The sequence below is a fragment of the Trematomus bernacchii genome, unplaced genomic scaffold, assembly GCF_902827165.1.
Source record: "Trematomus bernacchii unplaced genomic scaffold, fTreBer1.1, whole genome shotgun sequence".
NCBI classification, from domain to species: domain Eukaryota; kingdom Metazoa; phylum Chordata; class Actinopteri; order Perciformes; family Nototheniidae; genus Trematomus; species Trematomus bernacchii.
The window spans coordinates 2,641,320-2,659,571 of record NW_022987910.1 but is presented as its reverse complement, the minus strand read 5'-3'; the positions used below and the strand labels follow the sequence as shown (position 1 = coordinate 2,659,571).

General features: G+C 39.3%; 1 protein-coding gene across 1 annotated transcript; it reads right to left on the bottom strand.

Moving 5' to 3' along the window:
* Positions 1 to 7,263: 7,263 nt before the first annotated feature.
* On the bottom strand, positions 7,264 to 18,036 carry abhd15a (abhydrolase domain containing 15a). The gene is made up of 3 exons (XM_034115323.1): positions 17,062 to 18,036; positions 10,019 to 10,371; positions 7,264 to 9,047 (listed from the first exon to the last, which is right to left on the bottom strand). The coding sequence occupies exons 1-3, from the start codon at positions 17,590 to 17,592 to the stop codon at positions 8,408 to 8,410; spliced, it is 1,524 nt and encodes a 507-aa protein (XP_033971214.1). The 5' UTR covers positions 17,593 to 18,036; the 3' UTR covers positions 7,264 to 8,407.
* Between the last annotated feature and the right edge of the window lie 216 nt (positions 18,037 to 18,252).

Genomic DNA, 18,252 nt, shown 5'->3' with positions numbered 1-18,252 from the left:
AATGTATTTCTAATGGTAGTATGTTTCGTGCCTGCACCAAATAATAACAAATTAGAAGGAAAAAAAGATGACATAAAATACAGATTTCAGTATTCTGAGGCTCTGAGCCCCATTTATTTTCCTCACTGACGGCAAAAAAACTCAGACATTATACAATTTAAAATAAAAGGGATAGGGTTAGGCTTAGGGTAAGATATTGAGTAAGAACATGTTTTTATGAACCACACAGCTTCTGGTCTTCCAAGACCCGACCGGACAAAAAGACGTGTTGCAGGCACGAAACATACTACCAATAGAAATACATTGCATTTAAAATCGTTCTGTGTGACACGAAAAAAAGGTGAAAATCGTGTTGGTGAACACGAATCAATAGATTAAATTAATTTCGTGACTAATAACACGAAATGCCGTGAGACTGGGTTGGTTGGGCAGACCAGGCTAACTGTCATGTTGCATTAGGTCTTCCAGTTTTGGCTGACTCTAATTTAGCCTGAAGGATAGGAGGTTACCTACCAGCAACCTCATCATACAGAGCAAAGGACATGCATACACATGCTACATGTGCAGAGGGAGATGCACGCAGCAGCACCCGCTTACAAACAGACTGTCTTTGTCCCCCCTTTCTCACCCTCCTCTCCCTCTCTTGTGTCTCTCTTGCACTGTGTCTTGTCCATTCGAGGCCCAACAAATGTGGAAATAGCACAAATTAGCTTGTGGAAAGCTAAAGCGCTCGTTGCCAGCAGAGAATGGCCACAGTCTAGGAAACCCATGTAATGTGACATTTAAGGAATTTGCTGCAGGCCAGCCACAAATACCTGCAGTCTGAGTCTGAGATACTTGTACGTCACCTGTTGTGTAAATTGTGGAGTGGGAGTCAGGCTTACTAAAAAACGTTTTCATTATGTTGACTCATTTTCTAAGAAGCTTTTGCAGGTGCTTAAATACATGTTTGGCATTTTTTAAATACTTTTGCATGTTTTGAAATGGGGGGAATCTATTTGTAGTACAGTTACCCTTGGAGAATCTACTGCAAAAATGTTGTTTCTTGTGTTGTATTATTTCTAAGTTAGGCCTGTTTTTCTTGTGACTCGGTTGAGAGCAAGTTTTACTGGGCATCCATCATGTCATTGGCATCAGGAACAACTTCTATTGCAGTTCACACTACAAACTACTTAAAAAAAAAAAAAACAGTTGGACAAGTGATTAAAACTATTTAACACATATATAATGAAAACAAAGAATACTATAATTACAATTTGTTAGAAACCTAAAGGTTCTCCAACTATTTGCCCACATCACTTTTTGAAACGCATGACACACAGCACCCACCGATTCACATGACCAGTAAAGCCTATAAACATCACAATACAATATGCTGAGGAGGTTAAAGAGCTTGACCAAAATGTAAACTGTGTTGTCAGCGACTCTTCACGAAGTGGTAATATTACACATTGTGGTTGCACTTCCTTCTCTTATCTCTTTTTTGCTTACATTTTCAAACACAAGGTTTTTAGTCCAGTGCACTGACACACACTGTACCTCAAAATAGCAGAAAGTGTGCAGATATCACAAAATCATTCAATATGAAGAGGGATACAACTGATTTGAATGGTTACCAACGTGAATGTGTCATTTGCTGTGTGTTATCCTAACACTGCTGGAGAACATGGTTCATTGTACTTTCTAATGACATTGGAATAAAGCAGTTGATCAGCTCAGATTTACACTAACATTTAATCTACTAAATCGACCAAAGCTAAAAGCTTACCAACCTTCGCCTGTTGACGCCTGGCACACAGAGAATGAAAAATGCACGACTACATTGTATTGTTGGGATTTGATTTAATTTAATGCAAGTAGAGATAAGATTACTTTCACAATACTTAGCTGGCAGTTCTGAAAAAAAAAATGAAAAAAAGAAATACTCATAAGACTAATACTAATAAGAAAAGTGTATTAACTAATGAATGAAAAAGATTACTGTTAGAAACACCCCTATGTGTTACTGAAATACTTTTTTAGCTAGATATATTCTGCTTCAAATGCTACCCATGTTGTCTGTTTTGTGGCAAGTAGCTCTTTATCATTCTGCAGACTGAATTATTTTTTACAATGTAGTCAAAAGCCCCCAAAAAAGTGTATATATTAAATTATGAAGATTGTTTAAATTCAAGTCGCTATACTGTACATAATCCGTTTGCCATTATAGCTCAGTTTTTCACATCCCCTCACTGCAATCATGTTACAAACAATAACTTTTGTGACGAATTGAATGAATTCAGTATTTCTTCGGAGGATGACTTGTCAGCAAAAGTACAACAAATAATCAGTATTTAATATGCAACTAATCCAAAACATCTCACGATTTAAATCAGTCCCCGTGACATTACCCACACTCAGTTAGTATTTATGGACATACTGTATGTGTGCTTATAGTTCAATTTGTGTGACTCTGCAGATATTTATTTTAACTGCCAGCTTAATATACTCCCCATGTGCTGAGCTCTAATTTTAAACATGGTGCTAAATATACAGACAGTTTCCGAGCCAAAAGCAGAGATAGCTGCGTCATTGTGTCTGTCAGAGTCGAACCCTGGAGAAGTCCGAGCGAGGATCACTTGATGGGAACACCTTGTTTATGCTGCCATCTGCTGGCCGATGCTGCAGGACAGGTGGTCTCCATGGCGACGTCAGATTACATGTTTGGATAGTAAGGATGGGCAAGTAGGTCGAGTGATCTTGATAATGGCATCGTTGTGAAACCAGGTCACAGGGAAGCAGAGAGTGTTTAAAGGGCTTACGGATGCACTGAATAATGATGTGATCAGAACTCTGCAGTGGATTCATGTCTTCTTCTCGCTTCACTTGGTTTATTCTACATTCGCTCTCAAAACCCCTGGAAAAATGTGGAGGCAAAATATATTTTCTGACCTGAACCTAAAACTCAGTTTTAATAATATAATAATTTGCTATCCTAAAAATATCCAATATTCACGTGGTAAATGCCGTTTATTTCTGCAATAAGTAAACTAGTTTGTCTTTGACACTATGACGCCACAACCTCACTTCTTGTCATACTAAAAGACTAATCAAATAAATACAATTAATGCCAATATGGACAAATAAAAGTTGTTTTTGTTCTGGTCAGCAAGGTAATCTCTGTATCTATCATTCTTTAATAGGGATAACATTTTAACTGTGATTTGGACAAAAAGGCCCTGTTTTAACTGCTGAGATTGGGGACAGAAGAATCTATTATTTTCCCGACAACATCCACAAGATGGCGCCCCTGATCAAAGTAATGTTCTGTGGGATATCTCCACTGGGAGCTGTTTTTTTTCTTCTTCTTCTATTAGAGCTGCACTTTAAAATACTTCTTTAACAGAGCAAAATGGTAAATGTGTTCGAGATAAAAAATACAAAGGAAATTCAAAATAAGTGCCTGATCAAAACCCAGATATCAATCCCAACCTTTCACCCATCGATACATTAAATGAAACAACCCACATTCGTACTCCTATAATGAGAGATGAGAAACCTCAGCATTTTCTGATGTAACTGGATTTCTGAGAAGCTTATGGGCCTTTTAGGCTGTGTCAGCAATCTCAGTCAATAACCACACTGAAATGTGCCGTGGTAAATAATGCATACTGCATGTTTATCGTAAATACTTTAGAGCCTCTAATTTCATAAATGATTAAAGTGCTAAGAATGTTTTACTCTATGTTGTGATGGAGTAAATATCCCCTGAATTGTTAAAGTAAAATGCATTGCGATTTGAGGTACATTTTTCCCAGTTTTTTATTTGTAAATGTAGTCTTGTGGTCTGTGATAAAACTTGAGGCGAAGAGCCAACACGTCACCCAGAATTTACAGCAAACATAATGTATACACCGCAGTAGATAAAATGCTTTTACTACCTTTTGGCACAGTGCACACTAACACTTGAAGCTGAGATAAAATAAACAGAAACCTGAGAGTCAGGAAAACAATTGTAAAAGTTCAGCAAAAGCTTCAGAAAGAAAGTGGAGGAAGGACTTGGTGTTTATCTCTCTCTTTCCTGTCCACTATAGTATCTTTTGTGTTTTATTTAAGTTGTAAGCAAATGTAAACACCAGGCAGGGAGACAAGAAGGAATGTAATCATATTATGTATAGCATAACTCCTACAGTATACTGACATAGAAACACCATAATACTCTAAATCCTAACTTGTTGATCACCATCCTATCCAAGTACAGCAGTGACCCAAACCTAATCATCTGTTCGTATTGTTGTTGGCCTTGTGTTACTCTGCTCTTTGATTACTTTAGTTCTCTTGGCTCTGCAGAGACCCTGATAACGAAATGTTTTTAGCTAAAATGTCTCTGAATTGTCTGCGCAAAATCTCAGGCATTCCTGATATCATCTGTGAACCGATAAGTAAAGCTTTGCACCAGATATTAGATCTTGGTAAACAGCTTTTGGAAAACTCTACAAAAGCTTTGTCATACATGTGGCATGCACACATCTTGTATACGCAGGTTTCATTCAAATAGTACACCCAGGTTGCATAAAACATACAGTAACACATAAGACACCTACCACACGCATTCAAACAGTCTTGACAATTACAAAAATGTAAGTCTTGAATCTACTCACGTACTCAGAGCGGACGATCTCATGAATATTTGTCTTGTTTGTTGCTCCTTTTCGCCCCAAAACTGATCTCATGTTGATTTTGGTGAGTGTTTCAATGAGTCAGATCCTATTATAGACTTAATAAACATATTCAGTGTAGACATTGGTTCTCAGAGCTCGTCTGTTCTGTTTATACTGTTGAAGCCTAACGTTTATGTACAATACAAACATTCTTTAAGACAAATACATGAAGGAAATTGCTTGAATATTGAGCTAGGAGATGCTTAGCCTATAGCTTAGCATAGAAAGGAAACATGATAGATGGCTTGTTTAATCTGTCATGTAGCCAAAGTGCTAAAACAACACTGAAGCTTTATGGAGTGTCACCACCAGCTTCTCAGGAATCCGGTAGAGACTCCAGGACTTTTTACACCCAGCTGAAAAAAGTACTTTATTGCACAGAAATCCTAGTAAATCCACACATTGACATTTTTACACTTCATTTAACTTCAGGCACAAAATCAAATAGACATATATCCCCAAATGTCAAACTTTTCTCCGAAGCAGCAAAGGCCCTATATAGTGTACTAAACTGAGGTATGAAATTATGAATTCAGCTTTTTATTTGTAAGATAAATAATATGTAATTTCTTCTTTCAAGCAGCTTACTGAATATGATGTCGACTCGACTAAATCTCGTTAGTTAGACTTTTATCTGAATGTAAAGACTGTGCTATTGAGTATTTACTCTATAGGCTTAATGTATCAATCAGCCTCTGACTCCCCAATTGTACCTCTTTATTTTGATTAAGATTATAATTCAGTAAGCATTGTGTATTCATGGGATGATACAAACATATTTTCGTTTAATTGTCCTGGTTCAGCAAATGCCCTACAGAGCGCGAGCATCGATTTAGAGAACCTTTGATTATGTGTAATCAAAGTGATGTGAATGTCAAGCTTTTTCTTAATTAAATATCAATCATTTTAATTCAATCCGTTTCTGATCACTGAGGCAGAGGGTTTGGTCTGAATTGAATAAGCAAAGTGGGAAAGGGCAGTTCAATCTTAATAGCTTAATTTGCTAGTGAAAGGAAATGAAAGCCAGCGTTTATTGCTAGGAAAAATAGAGTCTGCCTTTAGTCGTAAATTATTAAGCTTAATGTGAACAATAAAATGGGAAAGGTTGAATGAAGCCCTTTTTTGCATGGTACCCCTGCTGTCACGTATACTCATTTTCACCATGTGCTGGCCACATTTCCTTTCCTGTATGAAAGAACCACAGACGTTCCTTACATAGAGATCCCAGAGTTTTATGTTTTTTCCGATAATTTCAAGATAGGTGTGAAATAATGTGCCATCTAATCTGAATCACATACAAGTGATATGTAGAATATTGCTGCTTAAAGCTCATAATAAACAAAAGATTGCTTCATTTCTTTAAAGCATGAAGATGTTTGTGTACAAAATGAACTGCACCTGGATCCGGGAGCATATTATTTACTGTATATTGAAAAGACAGATGTTGGTGTGCCTGTTACTTACAGAAAGCACACACATTTAATGACACCAGTAGTGAGATTTATTTTGAATGACGTGCAGAGGCATTACTTGTCAGAAGCCCTGTATTTAAGCCTATTAGGCCTTCATATTTGAATATTAAACTCTTGATAAAGCACACTCAAATACTGCTGTAATTAAACATTAATGTGTGCATGATCATGTGCATAATAATGAGACAGACTGCACTATTGAACTAGGTCAAACTCTGAAACCTATTATTCAGATACCTGATTTAAGACCAAGGCGGAATATGTGTAAAGGGAAGAGAAAAAGACAACCACAGAACATTTTGGTTGACAGTTACAAACCGTGTTGTTATCGTGGCTTGTTGGGTCCCATCTACAACATGGACAATGATAGCAGTCTTTAATACTAATTGAAAATCTCATGTTAGATATTTTGAATTTCGTGTTCCTAATTAGCCAGGTTGCTTGTAATCACTTCCGATTACTTTAACCTATGCATTATCTGGAATAATGATGGTGTCACTTACATAGTATAGTAGTCACTGTGTTTGTGAGCTTGTGTGTGTTTGTATGCGTGTGTACGCCACAATCAGTTATTTTCTGCATGAGACTAGCAAACCTCCTGTAGATAATGAACGTGTGTAAGAATATCCTGCATGTTTGTGACAGCTTGCATGTTTGTGTGTGGGTATTCGTGTGTGTGTGAGATGTGAGGATGCGTGTTGACAATGTGTCTGCTGGCACACATTTTGTGTGTACACTGCTGTGTTCCAGCTGTCTGAGAGGATAAGGCTCAGTGGGCGGACAAACACTGCAGTGAATGTCACACACTCTTACAAACACACACACAAAGCGGTGGGCACTGTGCTATAATAGGGAGTGTCTATGGGCATCTACGTACTCAGCAGGGGTTTGACAGGAGCACGGATCCCAACTTTAATGAAATGCACTCAATAAATACAGATGATATAAGTAAAAAAACTATAAAACAATATTATACTATGCTGTGTCAGTATGACACTTACAGTACTTACCTGTAGTCGAAGGATACATGTTATTCTTATATTGTAGATACAAAATGTAGTGAATCCAAAGTTTTTAGTTTTTATACATTTTTTTATATTTTTTAATTTTTTTAACTTCCATCACACAAAATAACACATTTAGAAAGGTGTATCACATGTTTATGAAACAAAACAAAAATTATCGACAAACAGTGCTTGGTAGTTTTGTGTCCTGAGGCTTTTTACTGCTCTGAACCCTGGATTCTTGCTGCTTATTGAACTTTTGAGCTGACCTTTGAAATCTCCGAACACTTTTAACCCAATACTTATTACTTTGTCTAATGTAAATGTATATAATTAATTGGCTTAATTCACAAGACTAAACCCAAATAGCTCAATTTTACAGGGGAATTTCCGAACAACATTATGCTGCTAGGTCTTCATTTGAAACCAGCCTCCATCACAGCTCCACCTCCTCCACATCCTGAGCAGCAGTGAAACCTTGGAGCACAGGGTTTAAATGATAAAGTGTTTCCAGCCAGCTCATTCAAATATCATTACCTCATGACACAGATTTTCCTCTAAAAGCAAACTTGGTTGAAATCACACATACATTCTTCTATTCTGGGCATCACAAGACATTTCCCAACACAGAAGAGAACACTTAAAAATATACTTTCTGTAAAATGTACAGTAACACTGATGAGTTGAACTCATTTGACATTTAGATTTAATCAACTTCATATTTTACAGGATCTCCTTTCCTCTCTATGCACAATACGTTGAACACGTCTCCTCCAATAGTCAGTGATAAAAAGAATAACAGCAAGATACTGCAGTAAGTGGGTTACAAATAAATTGTGTAAACTATGTGAATTGTGAGGAAGATGAATAAATCTGATAAACAATAATGTATGTGTGACAGGATCCTTGACAGCTGTTAGTGAAGAGATTTGTATCAGTCTGTAGAAAAAATTATAGCCACTCATCTATAGGTGAGTTTAGTGTCGGCAGTTAAACATAACAACTGCATGCAAGCATGTGGCCTGTCATGACGCTGGGTGTTTTATGGCTAACATCAAGTGTGTGAGAACCACACACACTTAAAAACACTCGGTGACCTCAGTACTTCACAACATCTGCACTTTTCTAATTTTGGACATCTTAACACTGAGTGCCACACAGGCAGAGTTCTTCACATCCCAGATCAACCCGTACAGCACCAGTAAGTCCATTAGCTTCCATTAAGCTCCCCTCATCGTGTATAGGACCGCTGCCAGTTGTAAATGGCATGGATATTATGGGAACATTCTGGCACTCGTTTACACGTACTGACGCTGCGGTTGCGGAAAGTCCTCCCCGCTGCGCCTCCCCCCAGCCCCCTCCTCCTGGCAGCGAGCTGCTTAGTTCTCTCTTCTGCAGCGAAGAAGTCTGTGGTCGCCCTGAAGAACTCCAGCAGAGCTTTGTGGCTCCAGCTGATCTGACAGCTCCCCATCCCACTGCTTGGTGCGGCCACAGGACCGACTGAACCAGATGCCCCAGCGTGGCTTCCCTCGGACTGGGTGGAGAAACCACAGTGACCACCATGGTCAGTTAGGAGGAGGAAAAAATGTGGGTTTGTCTCAAAGAGTTCCAAGGGTATTGTTGATTGGGCGTCACCACGGATCGGGTCATCCTGTGCGCACACACTCAGAACAGGAATAGCCACTTCGTCCACGTCTCTCAAAGGTTCATTGCGTTCCCAGTAAACATCCCAAGTAGCTGAGGTATTGCAGCTACTGCTCGTCCCCGGTGGTGCTGCTGTCTGACAGAACAACGCCTCCTCCAGGTCACGCAGGGAACAGCTGGAAAACAGGGTGTCCGTCTGTATGGTCTCACCCAGCACCGTTTTGTACCTAACCACGTACACGCACACAAACATGCACACAAAAAGAACACAAATTTAGAGATACAACAAGAGGATACCAGTAAATCAATTTTGAAGAGCTGGATGGCTCTCATATTCCCCCGGTGCCATTGATTTGAGAAACTCTACCTGGGTCACGATGTCTCTCAGAATCAATGACTTTACACTGAGCAGGCCATCTGTTGCTATAGTAACCTAATCGTCTCTTTAATTGTCTATGCCTTTCCAGTAAATGGTTAGTGATTACTTGTGTCTGTTTTTCTTACACTGCCTCTGTCACCGTGCCTCCTTTCTGGCTGACTTTAAATCCATACATATATGGTTGTCTCTGTGTAATTTGTCTTCACTGTGATTTTGTATACCTTAAGCAGCAACCTTATGAAGCTTATTTTATATTCTTCACAAGGTGATAAAACAAGCGATAGGATGTGTACGTGCTGCTCCTCTGCACCCTCCTTTAGACATGTAATTACTTGATAGTAATTACTAAAGTTAATTGCTGATACCTGGGAACGTGGCCACAACACAATTTTTAACAAACTATAAGGTAACTGTTGCTAAATGTATTTCAGGATAGACTAAGAACTACCCTACTTGCTGTAATTGTGCACATATTTTTGCTTGTGTAATGAGGGATAGTTGCTGTCATTTTAGTGTGCTCATATTATAGTTGTTTTCATCTCATCTTGACAAAACTTCTGATCCTATTTACAACCTGTCTGATCATTTCCTGTTTTTTGTTTGACAGACATGCAGTGGTGTCCCTGTCATCCCAGCATTAACTTTGGTGAGTGGAATATCATAATCAAAATCATTAAAGATTAAGGATATGTAAAGAGGACACATTGTTATGAGCCATACTTTTCTTTTGGAAGCTTACAAAGTCATGTTCCCTTGAATGTTTGGTTAACCTCATATTTATATTTTCTTTTCAGGTATTATAACCATTTTGCCACATACCTGCTGAGACATATCTTCTGGTAGAGCGCCAACGCCCACTGCAGGGGCCAGCACAGCGCGTTCTCAAACCAGCTCTGACAGCGAAAAACGGGGGACAGGCAGACGGCCGCCGTCACGTAGCTGGATGATCCACACTCCCCCAGGTAAGAGAGGAGGAGGCCCGACCCGGTGCTCTCACTCACTGCATACAGTTTCCCTGCAGGCTGTCGGTGGCGAATGTAGCGCACTGCCTCTCGCAGATCTGCAGGGTCACCGAACTGCTGCAGCTTCAGGGTGGTCAGCGGGGTGCCGTTGTGGCTTCGGCGGTTGAAAACTGCAGGGAGGTAGCCATAGGACAGTGCCGTTTCACACAACTGTGGAGAGATGGGTGGAGAAAATAAATAATAATCTTTCCATATGTCAAAAAAATATTACGGATTGTGGGCGTTTGCTGGAATTCAGTGTTTAGTGTGTTCAGCCATAGGAGTAAGACAAGATCCATCTTTTGTCAATTTTCTTTTTGTCCTGCTGAAAAGGACCTATGATTTAATAAAAAAGCCAACTTAGTGTGAACTGGTTATAATACCACAGAATGAAACAATGCCTCCTTTTAGAAAATGGTTTCCATGTCATTAGACTAAATGCGGATAACACCTGAAAACAGCATGTTACTTCTACTTCTACTATATGGAAAAATAAACAAACAGTCGCCAGGGGAAGTGAGAACTCGGTAACATTACAGGATTAAGTGTTTCCCTCTTTAACTGTGCTGCTTCAGCACTGTTCACTGTAATACTACAGATTGTTTATTTTGTTATAATTTGATGAGACATTGGGGCTAAATAAATGAATGTAAGAAAATGTTATACAAGTAATACCCCTTTCCTGTTCTTTTTTGTAATGTTTAGCATAACTTTATCTTTTCCTTTAAGGCTCTTCAGAGACTGGTTCATAGTTCTGCTGGTTCTCTCTCTGCATGTTTACAGTACATTGTTCTTTACTAGAAACATGACACGCCTGTAGCGGTGTCAGGGAAGGAAAGCAGAAGAAAAGTGTGTTTGTAACATACTTGGTATACAAAAATACATATGACACGTCATCAGAAATGAGTCAGCCCAAAAGGTATACTTTATTATCATAAAGTTGTAGAAATAGCTCTGAAAAGCTCTGTTCCAGTTGCTGAATATCACCTTTTAGAATAAATTATTCAATCCAGTGTCTGGAGACACAAACGGAGGGTTTGTCTGGAAAAAGAAGAGTATGTCAATTATTTGTTTCTCTACAAGCTTTGTAGTCACAAAACAATGGTGGTAGCCTGGGCAAATATATTTGTATTTATATTTGAATATATTTGTGAGATTTCAAACAAGTTTCATAATGCTTTTTAAAATCTGCAGAAATATCAGACTGATTCAGGGAGAGCTGCAGAGTAGTTACATTAAATATTTAGCAGCTGAGAAAGGCTGCAGTAGGATCTTTTTGGGTTGTTTTTATAAAAAATAGGATTTACTCAGCTGAATATGTTGCCAGGCAGTGTCAGAGAGCACTGAGCAGAGCTAATTCATGCATTAATTCATTTGCCCCCTCCTTAATAATTCCATAGATACAGTAGCATTTTGAAATATGACAGGATAGGACGAGCAATTTAAAATTAAACTGAGTCACTTTAGTTCAGCTTTATTCCCAAAGATATTTAGACACATGATGAGACATTCCATAATTTAAAGTGCATATGAAGGTTGCTGAGATTAAATAAGGTGAGCTGGGCTTACGCCTGCGTGCTCAGTACATACAGCGACATTGATCTGATGCACTTTGTGAATAACAGGCATGAGTGGTGAGTAACAACTGGTCACAATAAAAAAGAGCAAAACATTAAAAAAAATACTTTTTGTTCAGAATAAAAAGCTAATTATTGATTGCAATAATGAATACTGTTTTGACAATCAAATACATTTGCCAGCTGAGAGGGAACATTCGTCCAGAGTGCTTACTTAAAGGGGACCTATCATGCAAAATGCACTTTTGTACGTCTTTTATACATGAATATGTGTCCCCGGTGTTCCAGGGAACTCACCAAGTGTCAGAAAACACAACCCTCTCTATTTTCCTCCATACCCAAATCTCTAAAAAAGGGGCTGCAACGGATCTGATCAAAACTGATCCAGATTTGAACACTGTCCTGACGTCAGGACAGTGGCGCTACGGCTATTGGGCCAACTCCACCAATCAGGAGGAGACAGCCACGGCCATTGCCGTTCGAAAGCACTGGAGACGCTGTAGTACATATGCCAGGCCTGTAGATGGTGCTGTTCTCACAGAATCAGCCCTTGCAAAAACAGAGCTAGAAAATGTCAAATTGAGCAAAATGAGGCATGGCTAAAATGCATGATCTGTTTGGTATTTTGAAAAAAAAAAGTATAAATATGCCTTATATAGGTATGGTCCTATACTATATTATTCAAATATAGCATGATAGGTCCACTTTAATGTGACTATTTATTAGTTTTAAATGTAGTAAAGTGATCCATTTCTAATTCTTATGCAGATTAAGGGTCTGGTCCCAAAAGGCTGTGTTGACACTGAATTTGTATTTTTTCAGCTCTGTGTCATTGCAGGAACAGTTAAAAAACAAACAGCAGCTACTCCGGCAGTTTTCTGCCTGAGCTGATAAACTGTCAGCTCTGTGACAAATTCCTTCAGCAGGGACTCCATACGCTGGACAACACGCCAGCTCTCATACACACCAGTGTTCTTACACACACAACAAACACACACACAAGAGGCGTTCTCTTCCCCCACTGAACTGAAACACATAAATACAAAAGGGCTTAAACAATACGTACAACAATATTCCCTTCATGATAATTGAGGGGATCTTCCACGAGTCCACCTCTTTTATTAAACAAACTCCAGGAGTTTCATCTCGACTTGTTGCCACAAATCATGTTAAATTAAGGATGTTATTTAATTAGAAGCCTTTTAGAGGCAACAAAGCATCTCAATACAATGAGCTGTCCTCTATTCAGGTCAATAGTTTCCCTTAATACTCAACAGGCCTGCGATACTTTTCCAGGTAAAACAGTTGCTCCTCTGAGGTGGTAATGTTCAGGAGTGCAGCCAACATTTAATAAATAAGTTATACAATTAATTAATTAATTAATACGTTTTTATTTATTTATTACAATTTAGTTGAAAGATGTTGATATTGAAATGCATACATAGTGTATAGTTTCACCCAGCATTACATGTAGATGTCTTCTAAATATTTCCCTGCTCTGTTGATAAACTTTGCTAGAAAGTTGCTAAAAGTTCAAATAATCAGATCATTTCTAGTTTCACAGTTACTGTACGTGTTATATATTACATGCTATCCTCATAGAGAGTTGCTTGGCAGTGTCTGAACCTGTATTCATTGCATCAATATAGTTGGTTTCTTCTTTGACCCTTTGCATTTCAGAAGACAACAGGGGTTTTTCTACTTTGAAATAAACAAGCAAAAATAAGCATGATTTTTTCTTTTTTTGTGTCTTGTGAACGTTTACAAATGGACTTTAAAATACACTGTGAAGTTGCAAGACAGTCTATTCCTCTGGCTGAATTTCAAACGGACAAGTATCATAATCAAGCATTCAATGGGCATAATAGCTATCTATTATTAAGGATATTTGCCACAATAAACATATCAAGAACTAAATTCCCAACCATTTTTCAAGCTATAGTTGCTCCTGTTTTACATGCCTCATAGAGTGTTTGTCTTATTGGGCTTATTATAAAGTGAAGTGATGTAAATAAGCATCTACTTCTTCCCTGCTTGGTAAGGAAGTTGACTTTTTGCATCTATTTGAAGACAGAGCATCAGTCATGAGTCATAACAGGAGTGCTGCCAAAACCAGAAGGGCTATTGGGGAATATTCCAGGTAGTGCAAGGCACGATTTGGAAAAGTGTTGGGGCAATTTAAATTTTGCTGAACGTCTGGGGAAAATGTCCTCTGTGTCCACTCCAAACACCAAAACCAATTTGATATGAGTAATGTAGCAGGGCAATTCTGGGCTACAAATCCTCCCTATTCCTCCCTTGTTGACCCAATATATACATAAGTATATTCCTATACTTTCAAACTGAAAATCAACTATTTACACACAATCATTGTTTTATTTCAAAGCAATAGGCAACACAATAAGATAACTAACAGTCTTAGTATACAGACATAAGGGGACAGAAAACACAAATCTAATTCCCCAATTGCTTCTCTACTTCTCATTGCAATGTTATATGGACATAGATATCAGGGCATATGTCCTAAGTATTGCTGCTACTGTTACCATCTCTCACTGATCTAGTCATTACGGTTAATGGTAAAACTTTCCCACTTCTACTACATGAGCGTTTAGAGTGTTATCCAATCCTGCAATGCCTTTTGAAAACTCTAAAGCTTCTCTCTCAGCGAGCAGAAAGTAAGTAAAAAGGAATGGTCTAAAACACAATTATGTAAGTGTTGAGTGGTATATTACACATAATGACTGCATATCACACCTCATTAAGAGAAACAAATAGTTTAAGTACAAAAATGATTGGCAACAAAATACTGAATAAATCACTAGTACTAAGTCACACAATTATAGTTAAACTGCTCAGAGGTCGATCTGCTCTGTTAAGAAAGTACTAAGGGTGTTAATCATGAGGCAAGTCTCCAGGAACATTTATGGCCTTTCCACACATTTCTCTAAACAGAGTATGTGGCTCATACACACCCTCAGTATATTAAACTGTCCTTTTTGTGGGACATCTTCTCTGAGGTGGAGGGAAACTATGGTTTAAAATGTAGTTTGTTCATGATTGAGATCAAGAGATTTTAAGAAAGGGTAGCTGTGAATTCAGAATCACTTGGACTTGTACATTTAGATCATAATAATGTTGTGATTTTAAACATGTTGTTACTATTTCTTGACTTTCTTGTTGAAAGTTATGAAAAGATTGTTCGAACTCGTACTGTCATTGTACAGTTAACTGTCACAGTGTAAATAGGAGCTTATACTGCAGCAGACAGTTGGCTCTGCTCAGAGTGGTTTCAATTTTCACATCTAACTCTCCAAGAAATCGAACAAGTGTATTTCCAGAGAGAACAATGGCAATTTTATTTTTGGTAAATGTGTAATACGATTCTATTGTAATGTAATTCACTGCACTGTTGTTGAACTAACTTACCAACTAGCTGAATGACTGAAGAAATACTTAATGTCAGTGTATTCTGTATGTTTTGGTATGACCACACTATATATAACCACCTATACCATTATTTAAAGAGACATTAATTACTTGAGACTACATAAAACAAAGAAGTATAAAACAAACTGAAAGTAAGTATATGAATGATTTAAAAGGAAATGGCTCATTCATACATTCATGAGTGCTGGAAATGTGGCGTGTTAGGAAAAGAAGGGGACAGGGACCAAAGCCCACACACGCTAAATAAAAACCTACCCTTCCCTCTCTGTTTCTTCTCTGTGTCACAGATGGAGGCGTGTGTGTGTAGGCCTAGCAAACATAGCGCTTTTTATCTTTCTCTTGCGACACACACACACTGGGTTATGCAGAACAGTGACAGGAACAATCTTAATTGGTGTATCTCCCTTGTGGTGCCTCAGCCCTCCGAGCGTAACAGCTGACAGATTCTCTCTACTCAGATGATGGCCTAAAAAACACCAGACACAGATCCGTCTGAATGTGAAAATTGCTTTTCATCTTTCAATCATATTTTGCGTTTTCCCATGGCCTTAAATCACCACCATTATTTTTTCATTTCCTTTTCTCTCTGTTGTTTCATCCCACTCCTCTCTTCATCCACTACTCTTTGTTTATGGTTTGAAATGAGTTATTAGCTCTAGATTAGTGTCCACCACATTTTGTTTTGTTGGTGTTGAGTTCTTGCAGAGTTGTTATATGACATGTGGCTGACAGGGGAGTGTGTGTGTGTGTGTGATATGAATGAGCAGGCAGAGCTAACTGTATGAGATGAGCTAGCATGATGCCAGGTGCCCAGAGATGTGGAGCAGCGCTTCACTTCCCCAGGCCCCTCAAGTCAAGCGATGCTTTGTAATCCCTCACTCAATTACCTCAGTCAGTGCATTGAAAGAGCAGTTGAAATACTGGTGCTGCCTCCGCATCTGCTCTTTTCTTCCAACTAAGTGATTGCCTTTGGCCAAATGGCCTTTGTTGAGTTGCCCTGGCATCTTCCCACGTCTCTTTTTAAATGACTGAAAGCCTGACTTCTCTTTTGATTAGTTGAGTCTTGCATTTTTCCTCTGAATTCAAACATGATTTGCTTTGTTTTTGTTTAGTATTTCTACACTTTAGCTATGAAAATGTTCACTTCTGCTTTTTAAAGTTTAGAATGGTACTTATCATGAATAACAGGCCCCTGCACTCTCATTACATTACATGTTACTTGTCAGACGCTTTTATCCAAAGCGACTTACATACTCTATACTGTGGACAATCCCCACAGGAGCAATTTGGGGTGAAGTGTCTTGCCCAGGGACACAACGACATGCTGACTGCAGTGGGGTTTGAACCTGTGACCCCCTGATCCCAACACCAAGGCTCTATCCACTGCGCCACACGCCTCCTATCATGCTGCTGCAATGTTCCGCCTGTTGACTCATGCTGTACAACACAGATTGGACACAAAGAGCAGCTACAGAGTCCATGACACAACTGAGGAAGCATCTCATGTGGACATCCTTACCCTTGCCAATAACACAGATACAAATGGGATTCTGTTTTTACTGCAGAGACTATGGACACTAATATTCCCAACCTTTAAATTAGCAGGTTTGTGGACTATTAACGTTTATTTCTTTGCTGTGGAAATTATGATGATCCTTGAGCCATCAGCTGTATGTGTTTTTTGTTATTCTTTAACTTCTATTGAACTTCGTTGTCTTGATCTTTTGTAAGATTGACTGTTCAGCCTTTTGCACGGGTATGATTTACTTAGTTATTGAACTCCTATCATCCCTTTGTTCATTAGTGGAGTCTGTGAGAGAAGCCAAACACGCACCTTTAGCAGATTCCTTGTGATCTTCCCAAAAGAGTTTGGGATGATGAGTAGAACAGGACTCGTGGAGTGGCTGGAAGTCCTGCGTCGTTTCTGGTATGTGGGCACTGCCCAGTCCAAAGCGACCAGCCCCTCGTCGCTCAGCTGCAGGTTGTCCCGCACAAACTGGACCGGGCTGTCGTACGGACAGCACGCCTCATACACACTTTGGAGCAAGGCGCTGGCTCGCCACGTCCACCCGACACACGGCGAGTAATTACTGAAAGTCCTGCAGTGTTTTAAGAGATAGTTGGCCAGTGCGGACGGTTTGCAGATCAGTGCCACGGCGCGTTTCTTCTCGTCCCCCGCCTGGGCACCGTCGCTCCCCTCTTGCTCTGAGACGCACCTCCCGGTCTTGTCAATCTTCGCCAGTTGTGAGATCCCCAGTCTCTGATGCAAGGCATCCGACTGGCTCTCGGTGTTAAAATATTTGAAGCCTGGCCAGATTAAGACCACCAGGATCACAAAGCACAGAGCCACAAGCCATTCTAGCATTGGCACGGTTTGGGAGAGCAAATCAACACAACACGGTCGCTTTCCACACCGTATTCTGGACCCTACGTTTTAATTATACATTTAAATTATCAAACACAGTCCACGGAAACATGGTGCGTCTCACACTGCGTCGATTTTGTCCTAAATTGATGCTCAGCTAGTCTGTGAAGTTTGTTGTTTCCCCGCGGTGCCAAGGCGCACCAGTCCTTCGTCCTTAGGCGTGCTGTCTCAGTTACGCAGCGTCTCTTTTGTTCCAGCTCATTCCAAAAGCGACTTCATTTATCCATTACTGTTGACACTTTGAATTAACGAATTAACGTGATTCATGCATCCAACGCAAAGTGCTTCGCTCGAGCTGTTACTTAAACCCAGCTGCTGGGAGCGCAAGAAATATCTCTGGGCTTTGCAGCGCGCAGCTAGTTGGAAACGCCTCCCATCATGTCCAACCCCCCTCGGAGTGAGCAGGTACTTTACACGTATCTGCTCTTATTAGCCATCTTCTTAATTGGCCTACTTACAGTGCACATACTGTAGTACAAAAAGTACATCTTAATTGTTTAGACAATCTTCCTGAATCTCAGGAGCCTGTCTCTCTTTCTCTTGCTCACTCTTTCTGCCAGAGACATAACTTAAATATCTTCTACTAAACTGTAGTGAGCA

Coding starts and splice junctions, on each gene's coding strand:
- abhd15a (XM_034115323.1), bottom strand. CDS start 17,592: ATGCTAGAATGGCTTGTGGCTCTGTGCTTTGTGATCCTGGTGGTCTTA. Junction 10,372..17,061: donor TCACAAGGAATCTGCTAAAG/GTGCGTGTTTGG, acceptor ATCTCTCCACAG/TTGTGTGAAACGGCACTGTC. Junction 9,048..10,018: donor CAGAAGATATGTCTCAGCAG/GTATGTGGCAAA, acceptor GTACGTGGTTAG/GTACAAAACGGTGCTGGGTG.